The sequence below is a fragment of the Eptesicus fuscus genome, chromosome 1 (genome assembly GCF_027574615.1).
Source record: "Eptesicus fuscus isolate TK198812 chromosome 1, DD_ASM_mEF_20220401, whole genome shotgun sequence".
NCBI classification, from domain to species: domain Eukaryota; kingdom Metazoa; phylum Chordata; class Mammalia; order Chiroptera; family Vespertilionidae; genus Eptesicus; species Eptesicus fuscus.
In genome coordinates this window covers 85,745,925-85,767,711 of record NC_072473.1, presented here as the reverse complement: position 1 = coordinate 85,767,711, position 21,787 = coordinate 85,745,925, and the positions used below count along the sequence as shown (strand labels likewise).

At 39.0% G+C, this 21,787-nt stretch overlaps 1 protein-coding gene across 1 annotated transcript in view; it reads right to left on the bottom strand.

Moving 5' to 3' along the window:
• Positions 1-1,148: 1,148 nt before the first annotated feature.
• The window catches only part of HTR2C (5-hydroxytryptamine receptor 2C), a 200,546-nt gene continuing 179,907 nt past the window's right edge, over positions 1,149-21,787 (bottom strand). Inside the window, exon 4 of the mRNA XM_008156101.3 lies at positions 1,149-1,975. Within this exon, the coding sequence (XP_008154323.1) occupies positions 1,149-1,975 (827 nt within the window). The remainder of the gene's footprint in view (positions 1,976-21,787) is intronic.

The window sequence follows — 21,787 nt, the reverse complement described above, 5'->3', positions numbered from 1 at the left end:
CATTCTAAGGGCCTCATTCTGTAGTCCTTAATCAAGTAAAGCTTCCAAGGTTTTGATCATCTATGCTTCCAACGCAAGTTTTACTCAAAAATGGACTACAAAATTGGGCCCTATAGACAGAGGTACCATAATTTAAAAAATATTTTAATAAGGCTCAAAATGCTAACTTCACTTTGTGTGTAGCACACGAATTTTCAGGATCCTGAGATCAAAATCCAATTGATGTTGAATTCTGGATTGGGAAATAAACCTGGGATCTCATTTCCCAGTTTAATTATGTAATTAGGTATTTACTAAGGACCAGAATGAAAACATTAATTTCAATTTGTTTGTCATTTTAATCGTAATTTGAACACTGTCCTTAAGAAGTGAAAAGCTATTAGTGGATGTATCTCGTATTATCCTTCCACTTCTGTAGTCCCGGGTAACCAGCTGCTATGTTAAAATACCACTATGTTTGGGGACAGACATTGCAGTACAATATCAACACAACACTGACAATGTCAAATTTTGCCCCATATGTGACAAAAAGGCTATGTTCTACCTTTGCCTCACTAATGATATGACAGAGTATAGAAAGGCAGAACCTATCTTACTGTGTTTATGTGTGTGGATGGATGAGCACAGCACAGCAAGAATTTAAAGTATATATTTACTGTTAACCCGGAAAAAGATTCCACCGAATTTTTAATTTTGGTGTGGCTGAAATACAACCACTGTCATATGCATCATTCTGGTCTCCTGCAAATGCCACCTGAGATGAACATTTCCTTATTCACAAAAAAGGCAAGAAAGAAAGAGAAAGACAGAGAGAGAGATGGAGAGAGAGAGAGAGAGAGAGAGAGAGAGAGAGAGAGAGAGAGAGAGAGAGAGAGAGAAGGAGGTAAGGAGGAAGGAAGGGAAAGAAAACAATCAACATTTAATGCATCCAAGAATCAAAATAAGTTATTCTCCATCTATTATAAACAGTAAATATAGAACCCTAAATCTCACTATTGTACACATAATTGCAAAATAGAGGGTTGCAAAGCTATATATAAAAACACTTTTTCCAGACAGCAGTATTTACATTAGTTAGAACCAACAGCAGGAGATCATAGAAGAATAGTGTCCTAGATTACTGTAGGAAGAGACTGTGCTGTGCTTTCTTACACACTACTGATCCTTTCACTAACCACATTGGAGGGATTTTCTGGGAGTTCCAAATTCTCAACTTGCATCTCTATCCCTGGTTCATTGTCATCAGCTTTCTTTATCACGCGTTCATTGGTAGGCCGGTAAATGTTAACATTGAGCTCCCTCCCAGACAAAGCAGTAGCAGCAACTCGCGGGATTTGCCTGACAGGAGGCTTTTTTTCTGGCTTATAATTGCAGCGCAGATAGTTGGAGAAAGCTCTTCGGTAAACTTTGTTGAAAAGAGTGTACACCAGAGGATTAATTCCTGAACAAACATAGCCAATCCAAACAAACACATTCAGAAGCTTTTCCATGAGCTTTTGATTACAGGACTTTTCACAAAGAACCGACAGAATATTAGTAATAAAAAACGGGCACCACATGACCAGAAACACAAAGAAAACAATGCCAAGGACTTTCGATGCTTTCCGTTCATTGTTAATAGCTTGCATGGTGCCCCTGGGACGTTTTTCTTTCTTCTTTCTTCGTCTAGGTTTCACCTCTTGGTTAGGGTTAGCAGCATTGTCTTCCTCAGTGGCTTTCTTCTTGCAGCACTTCAGGAAATCCAGGCTTATTTTGGGCAGTTCCTCGGTGTGGCCGTGCAGTAACATCAGAGCTTGTCTTCGAAGAACGTAAATCGTCAGGAAGTAGGTGATCACCATAATCGTCAGTGGTATGAAGAACGCTACAAAGGACCCAATAAGAACGAAATTTGGGTCATTCAGCACACAGGTGGTATTGTGGGCGAACACCTTGCTTTCATCTCTCAGTCCAAGCACTGGAATAGGCACTGACACACCTAAGGAACAAAACAAAACAAAACAAAACAAAAAAAAGGTAGGACATTGTTATAGCACACTGAAGGACTGAACAGATCTGTGCAATGGCATATACTGGTATTCAATTGCATTTTGCTGAAGAAAATTTAGATTTGACATTTGTTGAAAGCTATCACAGCATAAATTGGTAGTCACACAAAAGAGTAGCAGTGTGAGAAAATGAAAGTTATTTTTTATGTTAGGAATGCTTTCTCCCTAAATTCCTATAGAAGGCATGGAATTATCATTGTTGAGATTAACTATTATAAATACTGATTTCGTAAAACTGGATTGTGTCTGTTTGTTTTATTTCCAGTTCCTAAAACTGTCCTGGCTCATAAAAGGTACTCAATAAATATGTCTTGAATAAATGAATGAATACATTTACATCTGTACTCAATGACTTTAAAAATTCAATCATTCTTTTTTAGCATATCATCTTCCAAATGCAATACAAATGATGAGTATATCACCTATAAGGGCAACAATAGCATACCAGGTTTGGTTGGCCTGACTTTGAGATGAGGTTCTAGCTGACAACATACATTTCCATTCCCACCTTTCCTGAGGAAAGAGGTCAAAAAGAGGAAAATTTATGTGTAAGTCCTTTGGAGATATGGCCTGGGAACTCTGGAGTTATTGGAGATGGAGAGGACGGTATGACCCCCAAATGTGCTACAGAAACTAGATGTGACCTCTATGCAGAAATACTATATAAGCAGAAACTGAAAGGACACTCTTTTTAGCAAGAGTTTCACTGAGAGTCTGAGCATAAGCAACATTGTTTCAAGTTTAAGAGACAGAGTGAAATACAGAGTTGGAAAAGATGCAGTCCTCTAATTTCTGTGTGAAATTTTGAGCATTTTTGTTTTTAAGAATACTGAGAGTTATTACTCTAGATAAGCATCTCCATGAATAAATATGCTCACAGGCAGAAAATATCAATAAGGAAGTGGGAGCAGGACGTGATTATGTGCACAAGCATCAGTAAGAAAGATGAAAATTTTCAGAAAACACTATGGAAAATATTGAAGATGTCTTGCATCAATAAGTAGGAGTAACTTTCAAGAAAAGTAAAATCTTAATGTTAATTTATTCTCCCTTATGTCGACAGAAACTTGAAGGCTGGGAAAATTCAGATTGCATTTTCAGAATTATATCAGATTATTATTAAGAATCCTGGGCTGGTGGACATCAATACCATGAACAGTGAGAAGAGATAGAAATGCACTCTCAGAGATCATTGCTGGCTTTAGAGAACATGCAGGCAACTGTGACAAATCTGAAACTGAAAGTCCCTACAGTTTGTCTTAATATCCTTCCTCAGGTATCAAGTTACTGGATGATCAAAAGGGAAAAAGCAGTCAATTTTTTTTAGAGCTCACTCATGATGTTGATTGTTATTTAATCTCTGGGAAGACCAGAATAAGAGAGTGTTTGGAAAGTGATAGTTAAGCGTTTTTCCTCAGACACTGAAATTCTAAAATGACTGGCCTTTTTCTAGAAAAAAGAGAGAGACCAAGTGATGGTGTAAGAAACAGCAATAGATGTGACAAGACTCCTTGGGGTATTTGGTACATCCCTACAATTCTGAACCTATGCATGCCATTCAAGAAAGTAAGAAAGGCTATAAAAACTAGGACATACCCAAACAGAATGTATTTTGAGGTAATACAGTGCAGGATCCTGGTACAGAAATATCTGAAGCCTGGATTGGAAGAGTGGCAAGTAACAGAAGGTAATTTTCACTAAGTTTGCTGAAATGGTTGGATGAATTTCAATAGGCTTTTGGAAATACAGAATACAACAAAGCACACTGGTTATATTTCTTGAGTTATAAAAAGGCAAGAATGTTGCCATCTTATATCATTAGAACATTTGGTCCAAAAGTCATAAATATAAGGGAATCTCTAGAAAGTACAAGCCCACCAGTAAAAAAGGCACTCAGCCCCAGCAGAGGGAGCCACAAGCTGTGAATTGCTGATAGCCCCAGACAGGGTACTCAGGGCCAGTCAGAAACAGCATCTGACACTGTCCTGCACTAGAGATTGGGAGTCGTAGCAGATCTACCTAATACATAGACACAAACCCAAACAGATAGCCAAAACATGGAGACAAAAAACAACCCCCAAATGAAAAAACAAGAGAATGCTCCAGAAGAAGAGCAAAATGAAATGGAGATAAGAAATTTATCTGATATAGAGTTCAGAATAATGATGGCAAGGATACTCAACAGCATGAGAAAAGATATAGTAATTATGAAAAAAGACCAGTCAGAAATAAAGAATGACATAGCGCTAATAAAGTGCACAGTGGAAGGAATACACAGAAGATTATGGGAAGCTGATGATCAGATGAGTGAATTAAAAGACAGGATAGAAACAGTCACTCAATCAGAGAAAAGAAAAAAAAATTAAAAAACAGGGGGACAGCTTAAGGGAGCGGTGGGACAACATGAAATGTAACAATATTTGCATAATTGGAGTGCCAGAAGGAGAAGAAAGTGAGCAAGGGATAGAGAACATATTTGAAGAAATAATGGCAGAAAACTTCCCTAACTGGGTAAAGGGAAAAGTCACACAAGTTCAGGAGGCACAGAGAATCCCAAGCAAGAAGAACCCAAACAGGCCCACATCCAGACATAGCATAATTAAAATGCCAAAAATTAAAGACAAAGAGAGAATCTTAAAGCAGCAAGAGAAAAGCACTTTGTTACCTACAAAGAAGCTCCAATAAAACTGTCAGCTGATTCCTCAACAGAAACTCTACAGGCCAGAGGGAATGGCATGAAATTTTCAAGGTAATGAAAAGCAAGGATCTGAAACCAAGATGACTATATCCAGCAAGACTATCATTCAAAATAGATGGTGAAATAAAGAGCCTCTCAGACAAAAAAAAAAAAAGCTAAAGGAGTTTATCACCACTAAACCACCACTGCAAGAAATGTTAAAGGGACTGTAGTAATGTGTAGAAGAAACAGTGAAAGAGAGAAACATATGCATAAAGAAGTAAAATGGCAATAAATAAGTACCTATCAATAATAACATCTCTATATATCTATATATATAAAAGCCTAAGTGGCCGAATGACTAAACAACTGGTTGACTGGTTGCTATGACACTCACTGACAACCAGGGGGCAGATGCTCAACACAGGAACTGCCCCCTTGTGGTCAGTGTGCTCCCACAGTGGGAGTACCGCTCAGCTGACTGATGGGTCTCTCACAATCAAGACTGACTGGGCGTGAGCCAGTGGCAGGTGTAGTGGGGCCGAGATGAGTGGGAGCTGCAGGCAGGAGTGGCAGGCATTGGACTGCTGGTTTCAGCCCAATTCTGGAAGGCCACACCAAGGACCACTCCTCTAGTTAAATATAAATGGATAAAATGCTTTAATCAAAAGACATAGGGTACATGAATGGATACAAAAACATGACCCAATTGTATATTGTCTATAAGATACCCACATCAGAAAAAAAGACTCACATAGGATGAGAGTCAACGATAGAAAAATTTTTCCAATCAAATGGAAACAGAAAAAGAGCTGAGGTAGCAATATTCATATCTGACAAAATAGATTTCAAAATGAAGGCCATCACAAAAGACAATAAAGGTCACTTCATAATATTAAAGGGATGGATCCAACAAGAGGATATAACCCTAATAAATATATATGTACCCAATATAGGAGCACCTAAATAAACAACAACAAAAAAAAACTTCTAGAGGACTTTAAGGGAGAGATAGACATAAATACAATCATAGTAGGATACTTTAACTCCCTGTTGACTTTGTTGGATAGATATTCCAGACAAAAAATTAACGAGGAAACAGTGACTCTAAATGTCATACTGGATCAGATGGATTTAATTGATATTTATAGAACATTTCACCCCAAAGCTGCAGAATATACATTCTTCTCAAGTGCACATGGATCATTCACAAAGATAGACCACATGTTAGGATACAAACCAAGTCTCTACAAGTTAAAGAAGATTGAAATCATGTCAAGCATCTTCTTAGATCACAATGGAATGAAATTAAAAATCAACTACAGTAAAAACATTCACAAACATTCAAACACATGGAGGCTAAATAGCATGGTGTTAAACAATGAATGGGCTATCAATGAGATGTAGAAAGAAATAAAATATTTCCTGCAAACAAATGAAAATGAACACATAACCCCAAATATCTGGGACACAGCAAAATCAGCCTGGAGAGTGAAGTTCATAGCATTACAGGACTACCTAAATTAAAAAGAAAAGAAAAGAAAGAAAGATTAATAATAACCTATTTAACCCTACAACTTCAAGAATTAGAAAGAAAACAAGAAAAGCCCAGATTGAATAGAAGGAAGGAAATAATAAATATTAGAGCAGAAATAAATGACACAGAGACAAAAAAAAACAAAACAAAAAAACAAAAACAATACAAAAGATCAATGAAACAAGGGCTGGTTCTTTGAAAAGATAAACAAGCTTGATGAGCCATTAGCCAGACTTATCATGCAACAAAGAGAGAGAACCCAAATAAATAAAATCAGAAATGAAAGCAGAGAAATAACACCTGGCACCACAGAAATACAAAGGATTGTAAGAAAACACTATGAACTACTATAAGCCAACAAGCTGGACAATGTGGATGAAATGAAAAAATTCCTAGGAAAATACAATCTCACAAAACTGAATCAGAAAACCTGTATAGGGCAATAACAATTGATGAAGCAGAAGCAGTAATAAAAAAAACCTCCCAGCAAACAAAAGCCCTGGTCTGGATGGCTTCAGAGGAGAGTTTTATCAAACATTCAAAGAATTAACACCTCTCCTCCTCAAACTATTAAAAAATAATCCAAGAGGAAGGAACATTTCCAACTTCTTTTTATGAGGCCATTATCCTAATTCCAAAATCAGATGAAGACACTACAAAGAAATAGAATTACAAGCAAATATCACTGATGAACATAGATGCTAAAATCCCCAACAAAATATTAGCCAATCCAATCTAGCAATATATTAAAAACACTAGAGGTGGGTTCCCTCAGCCTGGCCTGTGGGTATCAGGCTGAAACCAGCTCTCCGACATCTCCCAAGGGGTCCTGGATTGCGAGAGGGTGGTTCTTGGGTGACGCACCCCAGAATCGGGCTCCCTCCTCTCTGGTTCTGGGTTGTGTCACCCGAGAACCGCAGCTGCCAAGTCACTGCAGCTCAGAGGCTCCTGCGTAGCAAAAGAAACCATCAACAAAATGAAAAGGAAGTCCACTGCATGGGAGAACATATTTGCCAATGATACATCTGATAAAGGGTTAATATCCAAAATATATAAGGAACTCATACAACTTAACAAAAGGAAGGCAAACAATCCAATTAAAAAATGGACAAAGAATCTAAATAGACACTTCTGCTACAGATTAAAAGAGTTAAGAGTCCTATCAAGCCCCTTGAACTCTTGATACAAACTTTAAAAAATATTCATGACACATCTGGAAATTTTGAGCAATAATGGCCTTTTGATGATATTAAATAATTATTGCTCATTAATTTTTAAGATTGATATTATGTGTATAATAGTTCTTATATTTTTAGATATACATACTAAAATATTTGTGGGTGAAATATTATGTTGTGTGGAGTTTATTTCAAAGTAATATGGGAGGGAGAAGTGTATGGAGGTGTGCATGAAACAAGACAGTCCATAAATTGATACATTTTGGAGATGGATTATGAATACATGGGTCTTCTTATATGGTTCTATCTACTTATATAATCTTTGAAAGTCTCCATAACAAAAGCATAATCATATTTTTAAAATTGTAAAAAGAAAAACATAGAGGTCCTTTTTGAAACTGACAATGAAATCCCTATTAGACCTTAGATCATAAAGTTCTCCAAGACTCAGTGGTCACTGCTAACCTTGAAAGTGATTACTTCCAGAACAGGACTCTTGGACTGTTAAGTGGAAACACTCACCACTTTGATATAATTGTAGGGAAGAAGTTCATTTTCTGACACAAAGGTTATACTTTCTCAGGATCCTGTAACAAAACCAGAGGAGTATAGGGGAATTGCTCCCCTTCCATCCCCCCCCCCCACCCCGCCCCCTGCCCAAGCAATGTGGAAACTAGAGTATGGAGGAATCCTGACAGGGGCAGACACACCTACGCTCAGGAAACAGTGCTGGAGCAGAGATTCAATCCCCACAGGAAATGCTGCACAATCTTCTAGATATTCCTAGAGACATTTGAAGTCTCTGAGGAAGGCCTCATACACTGACTCTAAGATCAGTGAAAGTCAGTCCAGCTCTGAAGTGATGTTAACTTGCTTCTGTTAAAAGATTTATTCTTTTTCCTAAGGGACTCTTGGGCCTAAAAGTAGGCCTTTTCAAGGAACCACAAAAGAGAGTAGCAGAGTGATTCCAGATGAGCAGAAGTTGTTTTTGGATATGTGAGGCCAATTTTATCCTTGGCATTTATTTGTATAATTTTATGTACATTGAGTAAAGAGTAAATCTAACATTAACTTTTATTGAGTCTACCTTATGTGCCAGGCACTGAACCATGCATATTACTGACATTATAGATGTAAAATGCATTATCTCAATTGGGTTAATACAAATATTTGGTAAAGTAACTTAACCTCTTTACCAAATCTATGCCATCTTTCTTTAGTTTTTGTTTTAAGAAACCATGAATGCAATCAACAAAACAAGAAGAAACTCAAGTTCTGTGAGACTATCTGGAAATTATAAATAATAGTAACCACTAAAGTAGCATTAATAACAATATATATATATATATATATATTGCATAAATTATCTTATTAAATACTTTTTAAAGATATGTGTCAGCAGTTCTCAAAGTGTGGTTCAAGGATCCTGAGGGTCTCTGAGACTCTTCAAGAATTTGCTAGGTTTCCCTTTTTTACTATTTGTTTTTAAAACTTCATTTTCTTTATAAACTTCAACCCAAAAAACATATCACAACAGGTTGCATGCAGATACAGGTATGAGAATCCAATTGTCTTTCATTAAAGCTAAACATTAAAGAGATTTTCATTGAAACTGACAATAAATCCCTATTAGACCTTAGATCATAAAGTTCTCCAAGACTTAGTGGTCACTGCTGTATAACAGTGCCTATTTTCTTTCTGATATATTTTTGGAAAATATACTTAGTTTTCATAAAATATACCATTTATGTTAACATTGAATGGGCTTATTACTGTTATTTAAAATGAAATGATTTATAAATATTTCTTGGTTTTCCTTTCTAATACAATAAATATCAATAGATATAAACCACATAAAACCTTTTTGGGGTCTTCAATTACTTTGAAAAGTATAAAGTGTTCCTGAAACCAAGGAGTTTGAGAACTGCTATTCTATGTTAATGGCTAAAGTTATTTAAGCCCTAGACAGTTAAGTTCAATAAGTGTATTACGTCTTTCTTAGTTTTAAATTTGTCAACCAGTAGAAATTCAAGTAATGTTATAATGTAAACAAGGTCAATAATAGCAACAAAATATTTTATGTGCATTATCTCATTTATTCTCATAAAAATTCTGAAAAGCACATGCTATTTGAAGTTAACTTCAGAGAGTAAGTTTAGCAAGTATAATGAAGCAATCTTTGATACGTTTAAAACCTTTTATTTGGCCAATGAGAAATAGTGAAAATAAACTATCATTAAAAAACAGCAGGTACAAATAACAACAACTGCAATAATAGTATATATGACTGAGTACTTCCTATTTGTTACACATTAAGTCAATTATTTTACAATTATTATATACTTTTATATATTATCTTATTCAATACAGACAAAAAAGATATAAAGAATTATTAACTAGAATAGCTTAATCTTCCTGAAATTAACTTCAATAGATTTATATAATCTTTAGAATTTTAGAAATAACAAAAATAATTGTATTCTGCTGTTTTTTAACCAATAAACAGTCAAATATTTTGCATGCATTATCTCATCAAAAACCCTGGTAAGCAATTATTATTTATTAAGGTTATTTAAACTCAGAAAAAAATACCTTCAATAAACATCTAGAGCAGGGGTCCTCAAACTTTTTAAACAGGGGGCCAGTTCACTGTCCCTCAGACCGTTGGAGGGCCGGACTATAGTTTAAAAAAAACTATGAACAAATTCCTTTGCATACTGCACATATCTTATTTTGAAGTAAAAAAACAAAATGGCAAAAACACCCGCATGTGGCCCGTGGGCCGTAGTTTGAGGACGCCTGATTTAGAGTATTAGCATTTTATTAAATTCAGTAACATAGCTATAGTCAAATTTTTTTATTATCAATATCATGTGTTACTATCTACTATGAGGACTACTGCTACTACTACTATTACTACTATCATTCACTGAGTGCTTACTAACTCTGGAACTTTATCAGTATTAAATACTTTGCATGCATCATCTCATCACATGCTCATTAAAGGCATAAAATAACTCAGTGAGGTTATTTTACTTCAAATAAGGCAAGTTCACAGATGTTCATGTTATTTCTTAAATCCTTAAATTCAAGCAACACAGATAAGTTCTCTTCAAACTCTCAGATAATAATATCATATGCCAATGATTCTTAGATACTCATTTCTTTCAGATTTTAACATCTTCAAAAGTGTAATGCATATTACAACTGATAGTCTTACAATCACTCTTGGCCAGACAGCAGTGGTTATACCGTTGACATTGTCAGTGCGTGTATGAACCTGGTCTGAATAAATGTGTCTTGAGACAACTTCTGGCAAGATGTCCAAATTACCAGAAGCAACATTTGCAAAATGGGTATCAGCAGCACATAATCAGCAGGTAAAACAACTCAGTGTGAATAAAAAATTGTAAGAGGCAAAGGAAGGGGATGTTCTGAAGAAGCATCCTCAATAGCATCAAATGCCACAGAAGGGTTTCCTCTGTCTTTGAAAATGATGAGGTTACTGGTGATCATAGAGAGAACAATTACAGTGGAGTAGTGAAGAAAGGATACACACTGCCAAGAGATGAATAATAAATAATAATATGAAAGAGGAGAGAGAGATGATAGAATAAATTTCCTGGAACTGATTGACCAACATCAAGATGAAAACACCTATTAAGGAAATTATTACTAAATGGCAGGGCTATCTCAGAGATATTTATTTTCATAAAGACTTTTTTCAAGGACACCTAGGAGGCCCTCACACTCTCAAGCTGACATGAGTGGTTTCTTGCTTCATGGAGAAATAAGTGAATCCTTTAAACATGGAGTGAAGAGCAGAAGATGAAGGGACTATTTTCAGAGAAGAACACAGAAGATAAACACAAGCAGCACTGCTGCTCAGTTTTTGGGTAATAAAGTATTACTGATAGGGGAAAAAGGATCTTGCTTTGGCAAATAAACCAGTATGGTATTAGTACAGTGAAAATTTTAAGTAATTCAGTCAGATTCAGAGTCAGCTTTGAACTTCAAGGTTTTTGTTGTTGTTGTTTGTTTGTTTTAGTTTTGGAAATAGTGTAACCTCGTAGAAATTGCATTTCTTTAATATGGCCTTTTCGCCTTTCTTTTCTTTGATTCAAACTGGCCTCATCCAGCACTCTGGCTCACCTGCCTCCTTCTCCCATGCATGACCACTCCCTTAATTGTTAAGCCCTCAGGACAATGAAGTTCTGATCCGCATCAATTAATCTTAGGAACAAAGCCTCAGGTCTGTTAACTGAAGAGACAGAATTTCAGTCAAACTAGAGATAATATCGAGGCTTTCAGCTGTGTTTCAGCTCCAGGCCCAGAAAAACAGCAAAACCAGACAAAGCAATGTCATGGCTGACATCAGGACTAGATGCATTGATCAACTACCCCCTACCCTAGCACTGACCAATCAGTAGAGACCATGACCCTGACCAGGATCCATAACTCCCTTAGTTATCATAATTAAAGATTTTTTCCTATATAACCCATACCCTGGAAACCATCAGGGAGTCAGCTCTTTGAGCCTTTACTCACCTCTCTCTGGATGTGGGCCACTTCCTGAAAATAAACCCTTACTTTCTTTGCTACAAGCTCCTATTCATGTCTTATTGGGCTTTGATGAGTGCAGGTAAATGGACCCCTTTAGTTTGGCAACAGTAGTAAGAACATAGGCTTCCTTTGTAATAAAAGCTTAATATGCTAAGTGTACAGTCAACCAGTCAGCCGTTCAACCAAAGTGTAATATGTTTATGATATGCTAAGGCTGCTCAACAGCTCGCTATGACGTGCACTGACCACTAGGGGCCAGATGATCTGACTGGTAGGTTAGCTTGCTGCTGAGGTCCAGTGATTGGGGCTGAGCGAGAAGGACCGGACACGCCCTGGAGGTCTCCTGTGTCCCTCCCTAGCCCCAATCATGCACCGGTGGGGTCCCTTGGCCTGGCCTGCGCCCTCTCGAAGTCCAGGACCCCTCGGGGAATGTTGGAGAGCCGGTTTCTGCCCGATCCCACAGGCCAGGCCAAGGGACCCCACTGGTTCATGCATTCCTGCACCAGGCCTCTAGTGTATAAATAAAAGATAATAATTGCAAAAAGTACTGAGTGGTAAGAGAAGATGTTAAATGAATTTGAGGGAAATTGAACTAAAAGAGAAAGCTTGTAAACAGAAAAGCTTAAGAAGACAGTCCATGAGCTAAGAGGAATGCCCAGGTTTTGTAAGATATACTTGGAAAAGAGTTTGTGGAGAAGTGGGTGGGAGAGGTCCTAGTATTCAACTACAATATAGCTGAGAGCGCGAGGAAGTGAAATCTGAGGTAGCATTGAAATAAGACCACAACTAGTTCTGAAAAGTAGCACAATATGTCACCCCCAAATATGCCTTTTTGGGGTAAAGATTATTTTGAGTTGATTATTTTGAGAAATGGCCAAGACAGGAGTAGCTTTGAAAACAGAGCAGAAGTTACTATTTTGTAAAGGAAATTTGCATTTCTAAAGGAAATCTCCATTGGTAAATGTCTCCCTCTTGGTACCAGGAAGAGAAGGATTACTCTAAATCCCAAGATAAAGTTCTCCATGGAGAAGACACCCACTTAAATCTACATAATAAATCGTACCCTTGTTTACTGTGTTTTTCTTAGTAACCTTCCATAATTAAGGGCCCCATACCTAACATCTTTCTTTGTCTTCAGCTGAAGGTAGTATTTAAGGTGGTGGCTTGCGCCATCTGGTGGATTTACTCAGTTTTTCTGGCTATGGACCATGTATACCTAAAGCTTACATGTTATTAAAATTATGTTTGTATTTCTCTTGTTAATCTGTCTTTCATTACAGAGGGTCTAAAGCCAAGAACTCAGAAGGGTGAAAGCCAGTAGAGTGGAAGAGTTTAAAGATACAGGAAAAAAAGGTTATACATGATAGCTGAAGTTTTACCTTTTGGAATATTGATTTTAAGCTGGTCAGGACCTTTGACCCTCCCCCCTTTCCTTGCTAAAAAAGTCAGAAGAAAAGGCAGGCTCCCAACAAGAAATCTTAACATAGTCACCTTAACCTAATTTGAATTAAGTGTGGATAGGAAGGTGTCAAGCAGGGGCCAGGTAATTAGATCACACCTTTTGGCCCATTGAAGCACTAATTTACCTCCTACCATGTACATTCTGCTCTTCCTCTCCTGACAACTGCCTATTTCCTTTAAAATCCCATTACTACCCTTCTCCTTTATCCAAATGACATATATACCCAATTTTACCTCACAGTGCTTGGAATTTTCATGCTTATGTGAATTCAACTTGCCCATGTATTAAAATTTGATTTTTTCTGTAAATCTGTCCCTGTTAATTTGATTATTAGCCCAGCTAGAAAAACTTAGAAGATGGGAAGAAAAATATTTTTGTAGCTTCCCCATGAATATAGATCCCTGAGGAGGCAAAGTCAGAAACAGCTGGAAGAATTACACTAAGACTAAAAAATTGGTGTTATTAAAAAATGGCTGTTACTTTCTATTAGAGAAGATGGTAGTATGAATGGGTGGCAGAAATGATCAGGGCCTATACAAAAAGATGAAAGAAGGACAAACAGAATGAAGAAGTGTTAGGTGGTAAAAAAGCAGAATTATTAACTGGATGAACAAAATGATTTAAATGGGTATCTGTTTATTTCAAGAAGCAATGAGGTGCCCTAACCGGTTTTGCTCAGTGGATAGAGCGTCTGCCTGCCGACTGAAGGGTCCCAGGTTCAATTCTGGTCAAGGGCATGTGCCTTGGTTGCGGGCACATCCCCAGCGGGGGGTGTGCAGGAGGCGGCTGATCAATGTTTCTCTCTCATCGATGTTTCTAACTCTATCCCTCTCCCTTCTTCTTTGTAAAAAATCAATAAAATGTATTTTTTTTAAAAAGAAGCAATGAGAAATAAGGAGAGTGAATGCAGATAGATGAATGTAGATAGTGAGCTTTTCTTTAAAGTAAAATCAGTCAGTTTGATGAGGAAAATAAGACATTTTTTGGGGGTGGGACTAGCAGCTGGATTCTGTACCTATTTAATAAATATCCCTAATGCACATTCCTGTTATCCTATAGTCTAGTCACTGCCCCTTCCTTAATTATCTGGTCTTGCAAGACCTATTTACCTAAATACTCACATTTTACAGAGGTCATAAACCATGAACAATACACAACCCCCAGAGGGGGTTATCAGTACTGGCACCAGGCCAGGCCTTTAGGTGTGATCTCATGTCCCCCATCCCAACACACAGGGCTTTTTGCAAAGCCCATGAAAGGTCTGGCAGTCTGATCCTTATTTAGGGGACAAAGAAACCAAAGGGTATAAAGAGAAAGCTTCCTCCATATTGGTTTGCTCAGGATTTGGAAATAGGCTCCCCTGAGTCACGGTACTAGTACATCTGGAAATAAATTGTGTGTTTTTTCCTGTATCTCTGGCTACTCCTGTGTATTTTTCGGTAGCCTGGTAAATTCTGTAACATAAAAATGGTTTTCTGACCAAGAAACATGCAGTCGAAGTTGCCCCCTTGAGGCACTGCTGTGCGAGAGCAGGCGAGTGAGCCCATTCCACCCAGCCCCTCATGCTGGGAAGGCGTGCCTCCAGTGATTTACTGGGTCCCAGTCCTCATAGGGACCGGGCAACCAGGACCCTTGCTAGTACTTCAGTGGACTCCAAGGAGGACAGGAAAGCCCTTTCTGGAACCAGATATCTGACTGGTGAGTTTTCCCCTGGGGACCACTTCGAGTTCAGGCCTGCCTTTAGGAGCAGAAAAAGTAGCTGATCACTACTTAGGCAAATTATTTGCCTCAGTTCAGGGACTTTGTGTGGGTGGAAGTCAAAACTCAGACTGACTGGTATGTGAATGTGAGAGCCTGCGTGAAGCGAAAGCTATCTTGTGTTGTCCTGTGTCTCTGTTAACTGGAAGAGATTACCCGGTTTAACTGAAAACATGGGAAGTAGTTCCTCTAAACCTGCTGCATTAAAATGTATGCTAAAGAATTTTAAGAAGGGCCCAGACTGCTGCCTGCAATGCAGATGTCTCGCTGCAAAATCAGGGGCCCCCAGCTTATGGCCCAGCATGGGAAATAGTCTCCCAAAATAATCCATTGGGAAGAATGCTGAGATTTTGGGGAGAGGCAGTGCCCCAAACCAGAAACCGAAAACATTGCTCTTGGTGTGAACTTTTAGTATGTTGTGTGCACAGTATGAGAGTGTTTGTTGATATTTTATGTCTCTTTGTTGATTAATTTGTTTAAAGATGGGGCAAGTCCAACTTTAGAGAAATCCCCTGTTGTGTGTGGTGAGGCTGAACACATGACAGAGATTGCAGGACGTCCCGCAGCTGCCAAGAATCCTTATTCTTGGGAATTAATCTTGCTCTTTCTGTCAGGGTATTAGCCCATCAGAAACTCTTAGCTAGTGATATTCCTGTCTGTATGTCTGTGATGCAATTTTGGCTAACTTTTAGGGACTTTAATTTGCTCTTCCCTGATTTATGATTTTTGCTGTGCTGGGCTAAAATTTTAAGATTCTAAGGTTAATTTAAAAGTGTAAAATTTGTGAAGGTTGCAACCCAGGAAAATTTAAAACAAAGGCCAGCTAACTCCAAGACTGCTTGTCATTAACAAACCATTATCTTCCCCACCTGAGGCAAAGCAGGAGGGGAAAGGGAAAAAAAGGGAGCAATTTTACTCAGACAAGCAGCTTTTGGTTCCAAAAGCAGCAGAATGGGAGGCGGTACTTGCCAAACTCAGCAGGGCAGAGAAATTTGCAAAACCCTGCCCAGTATCATGTCCATTAAACATCTGGTTGGCAGTGTCTGTATTAACGGGGACAGGGACCGGACCGGGACAGGGACCAGGACGGGGACCGGGTGGTCCGCGCCTTCCTGTGACATCACAAACCTGCACAAGCCAGCTGAGGCGGAACTAAGGCTGACCTTGGGGGCACGGCAGCAGAGAATGGGCAGGAGATAGGCATGTCCTCCCAGCATTTTCTCTGTGCTATTCAAAGTATATCATATCTGTGACGTTACTGGGATGTAGAAATTTAATGGCCAAGTTGAGAATAATTAATTCTGTGGTCAAGAACAAATCTTTAATGTTAAAATTAGTTTAAGTTTTGATAATCTTTAAATTGGGTATATTTGACAGCTTTTCTGAATGTATTATTTCAAGAATTTAACTGAGAGACAGCTTTGTGACATCTCAAGGGCCCTGAGGTGATGCAAAGATTCTCCCTAAAAAGAAATATTTTTAAACTAAATTAGACCAATACAATATACTTGAAATTACATAAGGAAGTAAGCTATGCAGGCTGGGTTGGGTAAAAGATTAATGCTTTAGGTAATAATTGACTTTAAAATCTCAAAGTTGTTAAGGTGAATAGATGTAACTAAAATAAAGAATTTATGATAAATCTTTTCAGTAATAATTATAAATATGTTAATAATGAAAGTCCAGTCACTGAAGAGGAGACTGACTGTGCTCTCTAATCGAGGTCCTCTTTCTCCCTGTAAAGGCAGAGAAGCCTAAAAAGAGAACAAGGGCAATGAGACCCTTGTCCAGCCTTCCCCTCCCTATGCAACCCAGGGATGATCTGAGGGAACAGTCAAGATGGCGATTTACAATCCCAGCCTCCCCCTCAGGGGGAGAGCTATCTTGATAAGGCTCCAACTGCCATGAGGCCACTGCGCCACCAGAAACCAGCTTTTCTAGGCTGTGAAAGGAGTTGGAGCAGTAAAAAAGAGTTAAAACCTCTGCTGGAAGACCCACTGACTAGCTAGACTAAAAGAAGGGGAAATGATTTGAAAGTTGGCTATGGCTGTCTGGGAAAGGGAGCACCTGGCTGGTCCTGGTGTGCTTCTAGAAGATGTAAGATTTCCAAACCCAGGAGCCCCAGTGGGACTCAGAACCTAAATAAAGCCTTCAAAATCCAGCAAGGCAAAGAAGAAGGGCCTTCCGAATTTACCAAGACTAAAAGATAAAATGAGAAAGTACTCTGGGCCAGACCCTGTTGGGCCAGAAATATTATAAATTACCCTGAGGACCTGTTGGGCCAAGAAATATTATAAATTACATTTTGTCACCAATAGTTAGCCTGACATCTCAAGAAAACTTCAAAGCTAGAGAACCAGAAGGATAGAAATGCAGAAGAGCTGTTAAAAGAGCCTCAGAAAATCTATGTGCATAAAATAAGAAAGGCAAAAAAACAAAACAGAAAACTAACATAATGTTCACAATTTTAAAACAAGTGGCCTAGGGAAGGGCTGAAACAGAAGCCACAGCAGTAACCTTAGATGTTATCTCTAAGGAAAAATGTAGCAGTTTAAATCCAAGTGGCTAGAAGCCTGGGAACAGGCTGCTGGGCCTGCTCCCTCCTCCCCCGCCCCCCCCCCCCCCCCCGCCTTTTCTCCAGCCTCATATGCCTATAAATATCTAAATATTTTAAAATAACATAAAAAAACTGAAACATTAACTTCTAGACAAGTTTTAATTCACCTGCTCTTAGCTTTTATTACAGAAGGTCTCTTGTATTTTGTTGAAGGTATATTTTCTTGAAAGTAAGAGTGCATTTAAAGTGTGTTCATAAATGTTAATCTAAGAAATGCTGGCTGTTTACTTTTTGGTAATCATTGAAAAATTAAGGTTTCTAAGAATGAAGAATTCTAATACATTTGAAAGAAAAGGTCTATACAAGTTGCTAATGGTATGACAGAAAGAATATTAGAATAGAAATACTGAATGGAAGGACTGAAGCATGATTATGCATTTTGAAGGAAAAAGAAGGTGGTTTCTAAAGGTGATTATTTCTGGAAGTTATAAGAATGTTTCTGAAAGTTGTAAGAATATCTGTGGAAGTTATAAGAAATTTATAAAAAGAAATGTTAAAAGGAAATTGACTATTTCCTTTTAATAAGGAAATAAGCCGGGACGAGCAGAACAGGGAAACTGAAATATTAAAACAGCAGTTTGCAACCATCTAGAAAGCTCTATCTTCCCTAAACCAAGGACACTTAAGAGTCAATGATTTGTATTTTGCCTCCCTAAACAGAGGGTAAATAGCTTATGCCAAAGTACTCAGGGAGACTGATGGGAAAAATCCAATTAGTGTCATTTGCTGTCCACACCCAAGGACAAATGAAGTTAGAAAATAAACCTTATTTTGGTTAGTTATTTTTCTAGTAAAATAATTATGTTATATTAATCATGTATTTAATAAATAAAAAAGACCATCTTTTAATCATAGGAACTTAAGTTTGCTAGCCTATGTTCCTGATCCTGTCTAATACACTTTAATATTTAATCTTTTGGTAAAATCAAGTTTGACAATCCTTCAAGGGTTTGAATTAAAAAAAGAAAACTTTCTCTTGATGTACAATTGGCTTTAGATCATCCCAATAGGCTCTGAAATGCCTCAAATGTTTGTTTACTCTCTCATGAAGGAAAGTTTTATACTGAAGGTACATAAGGACCTTTGTCAAATACAGTTATTAATTATAATATTACTAGAGGCCCAGTGCACAAAATTCGTGCATGGAGGGGGTGTGTCCCTCAGCCCAGTCTGCACCCTCTCCAATCTGGGACATCCCTCTCACAATCCAGGACTGCTGGCTCCCAACCGCTCGCCTGCTTGCCTTTCTGATTGCCCCTAACCACTTCTGCCTGCCAACCTGATCACCCCCTAACCACTCCGCTGCCAGCCTGATTGATGCCTAACTGCTCCCCTGCCAGCCTGTTTGCACCCAACTTCCCTCCTCTGATGGCCTGGTCATCCCTAACTGCCCTCCCCTGCAGGCCTGGTCCCTCTCAACTGCTCTCCCTTGCAGGCCTGGTGCCTCCCATCTGCCCTCCCCTGCTGACCATCTTGTGGTGGCCATCTTGTGTCCATATGGGGGCAGGATCTTTGACCGCATGGGGGCAGCCATCTTGTGTGTTGGAGTGATGGTCAATCTGCATATTACTCTTTTATTAGATAGGATAGAGGCCTGGTACATGCGTGGGAGCCAGCTGGTTTGCCCTGAAGGGTGTCCTGGATCAGGGTGGGGGTTCCCTTGGGGTGTGGGGTGGCCTGAGCGAGGGGCCTGTGGTGGTTTGCAAGCCAGCCATGCCCCCTAGCGACCCAAGCGGAGGCCCTGGTATCTGGAATTTATTTACCTTCTACAATTGAAACTTTGTAGCCTTAAGCGGAGGCCTGGGCCGGCCAGGGTGTGCGGAAAGCTTGGCTTCCTCTATTGCCGAGGAAACCCAAGCCTCCCTCCTGCTCTCTGTGGCTGTAGCCATCTTAGTTGGGTTTATTTGCATATTTGCTCCTGATTGGCCTGTGGGAGTGGCAGAGTTAGGGTCAATATACATATTACTCTTTTATTAGGTAGGATAGAATGTTGGGTTTTACAGAAAGAACAACATCCCATGTAATCTGCATTATAATGAAATCCATAACTGTGTCATTTTAAATTTCTTCTTGTCATTTGGAGACAGTTACTGTTTTGTTATAATGCATTTGGAAAAATATTACTTCTTCTGAAGAGTCCATGGAAAGGACTGGCAAGAAAAATCAGATCTTAAAGCAAGTTAGTGTATTTTTCTCCCTATATTATCCCTCCGAAATTTGGCAATTGTTAATGAGTGAATCATGGCAATGCATTTCTTTGCATAAATTCAATAAGACCGGCTCCAATGGTGGTTTTATTGACCAAAAACTTTGACTGGAGTGTCATGTTTTAAGAGTCCTGTCTGGACTCTGAAGACTTGAAGCCAATAAGAGTGCCATGGAGAAAGCCTGGTATCTTGCTTGATAGCCCTGAAAATGAATTGTGCTGGAGCATCAGGCCCATGCCCTGCCATCGCTGGTGGGTGGTCAGAGTACAAGGGAGCAACGAGGGTGCCTCTGCATCCCTGCGGAACCCCCATGCACTCTAGGCTACGACGAGTAAGAGGGCTGCTGAGATGGGCTTTGAAGCTTAGGGCGTGGGCCTGGGTGGAATCGCTGCAGGTGAGGAATTCACCCAACTCAGCTGATACTGTAGGCAGGCCTGACAGCAGCTGGATGGCTTGGCTTCCCTGCCCTATGGGGCACATTGAGACTCAATCATGAAATTCCAGCAAAGGCGGTCAGTTACCATTCTTGTTGTGTTTATGCAAACAATCAGGCCAAATTGAATGCAATAGATAAATTAATTTGGCTCTTTAATAAACATAAGGGTGATTTTAAGGAGAAAAATTCTATTTCAATAGTAGTTATTAAAACTGAAATGTTTTATTTCCCTTCCACCAGACCATTTGTTGTAACTCTTGCTATTCTAATTGCTCAATAATACTAAATTTTATAATACAGTTTGTCTCCACCAGGTCACAAGCCCACCTCCTTCCATGCCCAGGCCTAAACCTCCCTCTGACAGAGAGCAAGGATCTCTTGGCTCTGAAAGAAAACTTCGTCCCTCCTCAGCATGGAAGTAGCCAGAGGAGCCTACTGACGCCCATTTTCCCTGAAAGGATTCAGAGCCAGGATCCTTGATGGGATGTGTTAGGCAGTTAGACAGACATGAGCAGAGCAAGGACGATGGGCCAACTGGAGAAGAGATAGATGGGACTCTGAGACATGTTTCTCACCACTCCAACTGCTCTGAAGCCAGAAATGAAGAAACCTGTATAGACTCCTTCTCCCTTCCTCTAAGAAAGCCAACAGGTTTTAGAACAGTTAATAGAATCAGTAAGCCCTGAAGCCTCAGATGATACTCCAGACCAAATCTCTGGACTGCCATTACAATCCCTTGGGTAATGAAAATGAATAAGACTCGAGCTGCTGAACACACTACTCCCTAGCTTTGAGTCTTCTATTGAATCCTCAAGGCTGAAAATTAGCTTGAGGATCAAGGGGGGATCAAGGGGATGATGAAGAAAATAAGACATTTTTGGGGGGTGGGACTAGCAGCCGTACTCTGTACCAAGTTAATAAATATCCCTAATGCACATTCCTGTTATCCTATAGTCTAGTCACTGCCCCTTCCTTAATTATCTGGTCTTGCAAGACCTATTTACCTAAATACTCACATTTTACAGAGGTCATAAACCATGAACAATACACAACCCCCAGAGGGGGTTATCAGTACTGGCACCAGGCCAGGCCTTTAGGTGTGGTCTCATGTCCCCCATCCCAACACACAGGGCTTTTTGCAAAGCCCATGAAAGGTCTGGCAGTCTGATCCTTATTTAGGGGACAAAGAAACCAAAGGGTATAAAGAGAAAGCTTCCTCCATATTGGTTTGCTCAGGATTTGGAAATAGGCTCCCCTGAGTCACGGTACTAGTACATCTGGAAATAAATTGTGTGTTTTTTCCTGTA